This window comes from Diplotaxodon limnothrissa, linkage group LG6 (genome assembly GCF_057381915.1).
Source record: "Diplotaxodon limnothrissa isolate DT_005_m linkage group LG6, D_limnothrissa_male_GT1.1, whole genome shotgun sequence".
Lineage (NCBI taxonomy): Eukaryota > Metazoa > Chordata > Actinopteri > Cichliformes > Cichlidae > Diplotaxodon > Diplotaxodon limnothrissa.
The window spans coordinates 28,241,387-28,247,558 of record NC_140601.1 but is presented as its reverse complement, the minus strand read 5'-3'; the positions used below and the strand labels follow the sequence as shown (position 1 = coordinate 28,247,558).

The 6,172-nt window shown below is 40.2% G+C and overlaps 1 protein-coding gene across 1 annotated transcript; it reads left to right on the top strand.

Annotated features, from left to right (window-relative positions):
- The first annotated feature begins 873 nt into the window (after nucleotides 1-873).
- LOC146630757 (ubiquitin carboxyl-terminal hydrolase 12-like) lies at nucleotides 874-5,707 on the top strand. The gene is made up of 18 exons (XM_085356610.1): nucleotides 874-900; nucleotides 1,099-1,154; nucleotides 1,466-1,538; nucleotides 1,648-1,731; nucleotides 2,220-2,275; nucleotides 2,595-2,685; nucleotides 2,771-2,833; nucleotides 2,943-3,043; nucleotides 3,167-3,223; nucleotides 3,324-3,455; nucleotides 3,548-3,671; nucleotides 3,758-3,909; nucleotides 4,015-4,114; nucleotides 4,255-4,331; nucleotides 4,513-4,621; nucleotides 5,231-5,288; nucleotides 5,458-5,615; nucleotides 5,702-5,707. Exons 1-18 carry the CDS (start codon nucleotides 874-876, stop codon nucleotides 5,705-5,707), a joined length of 1,524 nt encoding a protein of 507 aa, XP_085212736.1.
- Nucleotides 5,708-6,172: the final 465 nt, after the last annotated feature.

Below are 6,172 nucleotides of genomic sequence, written 5' to 3'. Positions count from 1 at the left end.
CTCACCACCTTTTACAGTGGGACTAATGAGAGCATCCTAAGTAGCTGCATCACTGTCTGGTATGGTAACTGCAGCGTATTGGATCGCAGTACCCTACAATGGATTGTGAGAGCAGCTAAGAAGGTCATTGGAGCCCCTCTCCCCTCCTTATAACACCCGCTTGCTGGAGGACCCCACACAGCCTTCAAACACACTCTTCACCCTGCTGCCTTCTGGAAAGAGGTCCCACAACATCCGGGCCCTCGCTACCAAACTACGGAAAAGTTTCTTCCCACAAGCCGTCAGACCCCTGAACACTCAGTGACTGCACTGGCACACGCACACCTTCACACATGTCACTACCAAGCACTTATCTGCAGTATCTCACACTCATATACATACATACAGACACCAAGTTACTTTTGCACAATACTCAGCATTTTGCACATTTCCATTGTCTTGTGTCTGTTTCGTCCTGTTCTGTCACGTTTTGCACTGTTTTGTCTTGTTTATTTTTGCAATTTATGCACACTGCACTTTATGTAGTCCTGGGTTTGTCCGTATATGTCATATATAGCACCAGGGTCTCGGAGGAACGCTGTCTCGTTTCACTCTGTACAGCACCTCTGCACGTGGTTAAAATGACAATAAAAGCCACTTGACTTGACCTGTTTTGTGTAGCAGTTGCTTGGAGACGAGCACCATACAGTTCAAATGAGCATACATTCCAAAATATGCAAATTTGCCCCATACATCATAATGATGATGTTTGCTGTTCAGGGTATGAACGTTCTATGCTGAAAGTTTATAAATATACAACCTTTGACTGCTTGTTTTCAGTTGAACTTTTGCAAAGCTGAGGAGATTTTGGCTGCGATCACATCAAGTCCAAAGATGTTTAAACTTCTTTTTCACAGAAAGGTAAGTTTGAAGAGACTCGCAGCACATTTCTATGAATATTTTCTTATGGTAAACAAGCATTTTTGAAACTTTTAAGGAAGCTTCTTGGATGATTTCTGTAAAAACTGAATTTTGAATCCAAATGAAGGATTTTGTATTTTCATACCATATACTTTGTTTTATGCCATTACTGATGTTGGTTTTCTTGTTTCTAAACAGAAATCACACAAACAAAACGTGGCAGAGAAGGAAATTCCTTCTACGTCTCATCAGAGGTAAAGAAATGCGCCAGTCTTTAATGCTGCTGGAGATATTTATAGCAGTGGTTGAGTTGGAGCTCTTTTATTTCCCTTTTATTGGCATTTTTCTTCCACCTTGTGTATTTACATCTTTTTTACTCCTTCTAGTCTTGTCTATAATTTATATTGATTCAGAGATTAGCGTTTGAAAATGTAGAGTGTAAATGTACAAAATACATGATTTTGTTCCATTACAGTTATTAATTTTTATCTGCAATCTCCAGCATGTACTCCTTGTTAAAAATTTGCACTTTGAAAAATAACATTTACACTTTTGTCCTCATCAGCATCCCGGATGCTCCTGTTACTGAAAATGGTCAAAAGAAGAAGAGAAAATGGAGACACCTCTGCTGTTCCTCGGTTTGCTTTTACACAAAACATATGAAATGCACATTCTCTTTAAATTGCACTTGTTAATTTAAAGTGACTTTACTTTTTTAATAAACGTATGTTTGTTCGTACTCTGCAGCAAACTGACAGCGATGCAGAGGCAGAGAGCAACACTGTGAAGACACAAAAAAAGTGTCGCTGGTTTCTTTTTAAATTCTGGAAGGTATGTTTTATGGAAAGAGTCACTGTCATCAAGCATTTACTCATCACAGTTAAATGAGAAGAATTAAGAGCAATTTAGCACACAGCCATGTCCTCAAATTAAGTTCAAAGATGTTTAAACGTTTTTTTTTCACAGAAAGGTAAGTTCGAAGAGACTTGCAGGATGTTTCTCTAAATATTTTTTATGGTGAATAAGCATTTTTGAAGCTTCATGGATGATTTCTGTAAAAACTGAATTTTGATCAGAACCAAATGAAGGATTTTGTATTTCATAGGACAAACTTTAAAACTCAATTTAAGGCATGAATAAATTGTTTTTATTTTATTTAAAGATATTCCTATATCTGCTTCATGAGCTGACAGCTCACTAAAGTGATAAATAATATGAAATAATACCAAATTCTCTAACTGGACACTTTTCATGGAGAGACCCACTTGGTATGTTTGTTTTATGCCATTACTGATGTTGCTTTTCTTGTTTCTAAACAGAAATCACACAAACAAAACGTGGCAGAGAAGGAAATTCCTTCTACGTCTCATCAGAGGTAAAGAAATGCGCCAGTCTTTAATGCTGCTGGAGATATTTATAGCAGTGGTTGAGTTGGAGCTCTTTTATTTCCCTTTTATTGGCATTTTTCTTCCACCTTGTGTATTTACATCTTTTTTACTCCTTCTAGTCTTGTCTATTATTTATATGGATGCAGAGATTAGCGTTTGAAAATGTAGAGTGTAAATGTATAAAATACATGATTTTGTTCATGTTGGTATTCCATTACAGTTATTCACTTTTATTAGCAATCTATATTAGCAAAATGTACTCCTTCTTATAAATTTCCACAACATTTACACTTTTGTCCTCATCAGCATCCCGGATGCTTCTGTTGCTGCCACACCAGCTGACCCTGAAAATGGCCAAAAGAAGAGAAAATGGAGACACATCTTCTGCTGTTCCTCGGTTTGCTTTTACACAAAACATATGAAATACACATTCTCTTTAAAATGTACTTTTTAATAAACTTATGTTTGTTCGTCCTCTGCAGCAAACTGACAGCGATGCAGAGGCAGAGAGCAACACTGTGAAGACTCTTTTTAAATCCGGGAAGGTATGTTTTATGGAAAGAGTCACTGTCATCAAGCATTTACTCATCACAGTTAAATGAGAGCAATTAAGAGCAATGAGGCACACAGCTATGTCCTATATATTTATATCAGGTAAGAAGCACCACGGAAACGATCCCAGCAGACCTGAGTTGGGACACTTGGATTATGGAGCTTCTGGACCAAGAGAGTGGATGGGAGCATGTGTTTAACAGGTAAGAGAAAGACGTCCTCCAAAATGTTTCAACTTCAAAGCTCATGCATCCATGCACATACACTGCTCAGCATCCTGACATCTTTCCTAATTTTGTGTTTGTGTTTTTACCTTTTTGGAGCAGTGTAGCATGCGGTGGAGAAATAATAGAAAGTCAAACTGGGACTATAGACTGCTTCGGGTGAGTACACGTGGTGCACAAAGACCAAAGCTCACTTTGTCAAAGTGGAGAAAATGAATTCTTTTACACTGATACTGTAAACGTTGTGCGTGTGTGTCAGGTTTCCAAACATCGGAAACACCTGCTACATGAACTCCTGCCTGCAGAGCCTCCTCAACATTGAGGAGTTCATAAGAGACATCAGGCGTCAGGAGGTTTTGTGGAGCACAGATCCAGAAGCTCAGCTCTTAAGGTGCGCTACGTCAACCTTCTACTTTCTTCAAAAACCTGAAGAACAAAGAGATCTAACAGCAGAAATGTCTGTTTACCCTTTCCTTTCTACAGAAGGCTCATTGATGTCAGGGACTGTCATGAGTCAACAGATTATGGCCTTAAAGATCACCACCTAAGAGCTTTTAAGAAGGCATTCAGCAGTCAAGCTCCTGAATACACCGGCAGTGCACAGAAAGTGCGTCAGCTATTTGGACATTTTGTTTTTTTGCTTTACCTTCTGATTTTGATGTACTGTTTTAAATCTCTCTGCTTTTCTTTCAGGACGCTCATGAATTCCTAACATTGTTCCTCAATGAGGTCAAAAGGCTCGCACCTCACCTGGAGAGGAACGCAGCTCTCCTGGGCCAAAGTTATACCTGCCCAGTAGAAGAGCATCACATTTTTAAAATGGAAAACATGAGGACATGCAAGAGGTAAGCCTGTCTTTCAGAAACGCAGAGCTGGTTGCAATATTTTCATATACCTCTTTTCCACCTACCTGATCTTTACTTTAACTACGTTACTCCTGAAATGTGTAGCTGTGGTCACCAATCATCACAGCACGAGGACTTCACCAGCTTGTCTCTTGACCTTGTTCCAGAGGGGTCTATTATAAACATGTTAGAGACATACTTGAAGGTAAGATCACAAATTCCAATAGAGTTGTAGTGTCAGCGATCTTAACACACCTTTTTTGTTAGTGTTTGTGCGTATGTGTGTGTGCATATGTTGAGATTTCTTTCTACCATAAAGCCTGTTTTCTCTGTGCTGTTGTTCAGGAACAAGAAATAGAATTTCGCTGTGATTGTGGAGGGACGGCCTCAGAACTGAAGTCGTCTTTTGATACACTGCCAAGGTGAGTAAGGTCACATCAGAATTGATCGACTGACCAGGTTTCCAAACTGTGGCGCATCAAATATCAGAGTTTTTCGAGACAATACTTGAGCAGTCGTTTTCTCCCATCTTCTGTTTGTGTTTGACACTCATTCTTCTTATTTTCTACCTTGTTTGTGTTTTTTTTTTTTCTTTTCTGCCAGAGTCCTGATCTTGCATCTGAAGAGGTTTGGCTTTACACAAACCTACAACATTAAGAAGGTGGATGACCCCGTCAGGCTGCAGAGGGACTTGGTGGTGCCATCCAATCAGGTAAAAACAGACTGCAGAACGTCTCAGGCTACGTCCACACTAGCCCTGATAGATTTGAAAACTCCGTGTCCACACTAGTGTTTTCAGTCATTTTCAAATAGTTGTGCGTCTGCATTGAAACGGCCGAAAACGCTTACGTTCCAGTCCTGCGCATGCGCAAAAGTGAGTGAGGATTACAGAATTTGAAGAAAAGCTATCCGGAGCATGTACAAACTGATATTAATCTTTTTTAGGGCTGTCAAAGTTGAGAGCAATCAAAACAACCGCTGTATAATGCACTCGGCTATCTTTGTTTAATTGCTCACATGACTGCATCACATGACTAAAATGCGTCATCGTTTTAGAAAGTCTGCGTTTTCGAGTGTCCACACTGCGACGGGACAACTCCGTTTTGAAATGTGTGCGTTTTCGAGAGCGTTTTCAAGATGCTGTGTTTTTCCTTGAGGAAAACGCCATCTCAGTGTGGACGGGAGGTCAAAGCGGAGAGAAAACGATGTGTTTTCAAACGAAAACGCATTAGTGTGGACGTAGCCTCAGCAAATCAGCTTAATTATGGCTCTGATGTGAGACTTTGTGAAACTAACACTCTTTGGATTTGTTCCTTCTCAGGGTGGTGGCTGTTATAGTCTTGTCAGCATCATCAATCATTATGGAGGCACAGAGTCAGGTAAAACAACAGACTTGTTACAAACAGAAAATGAAAACTTTCTACTTTTCAGTGAAGGACTCACACACAAAAGCTTTTGATGTTCTAAGACGCACTAAGTCAAAATCACTGTTTGCTTGAATCAGCTGACTTCCAGAAGTTGGATTCATTTGTCTTAATGTGATTTCAGGACACTACATCTGTAGTTCTGTCCATCCTGAGGAGAGTCAGCACTCTACATCAGATCGCTGGCTCACCTATAATGACGCACAGGTGCTCCACACAACCGGATCGGCAGCTTGTGAGGAACAGCAGCACTCGGCCTACATGCTGTTTTACAAGAGAAACGTAAGAAGACACAGCATCTCATCCTGAAGTGAGAGAATTTTTAAATGTCCTGTTACCTTGTTAACCAGTTTTGTCTTCATTCTCAGTTCTGAAACAGGAAATGGAAGGAAGGTCATCATCATGCTGAGAAGAAACAACACTCGTCCCAGCCCACCATCGCACACTGGAGGACAAGTACTGGTAAGTATTGCCCTCAGGAGGGAGGGTCCTCCCAGAGAGCCTGGTCCTCCCAAGATTTCTTCCTCCAGGAGGGAGTTTTTTCTTGCCACTGTCGCCCCACATTCACTGGTCTCATCAGCAGGGACATTTTTAACATCCTAAGACCTGAACTCTTTCATGGCATGCATTTTTAATTTCTCTGTGCCATTTGGGTTGATTGGGACCTGATGAATGTGAAAACAAAGACATCAGATTCGGACTATCTTTTTTTTGTTTCTCAAAAAAATGAGATCCACATATGAGGACATTCATTTTAAAGTTCGATTGAACAGGGGCAGTGTAATGTCCTCCCTCATAAGTGGATATCAGGTTTTTGAAGAGCAAAATTTTGTATTTTG

Excerpts from the sequence above, each read along its gene's own strand:
- LOC146630757 (XM_085356610.1), top strand. The coding sequence starts at position 874 with ATGTTTAAACTTCTTTTTCACAGAAAG. Across the intron at positions 1,539-1,647 it reads GACACCTCTGCTGTTCCTCG|CAAACTGACAGCGATGCAGA; the intron begins GTTTGCTTTTAC and ends CGTACTCTGCAG. Across the intron at positions 4,332-4,512 it reads TCTTTTGATACACTGCCAAG|AGTCCTGATCTTGCATCTGA; the intron begins GTGAGTAAGGTC and ends CTTTTCTGCCAG.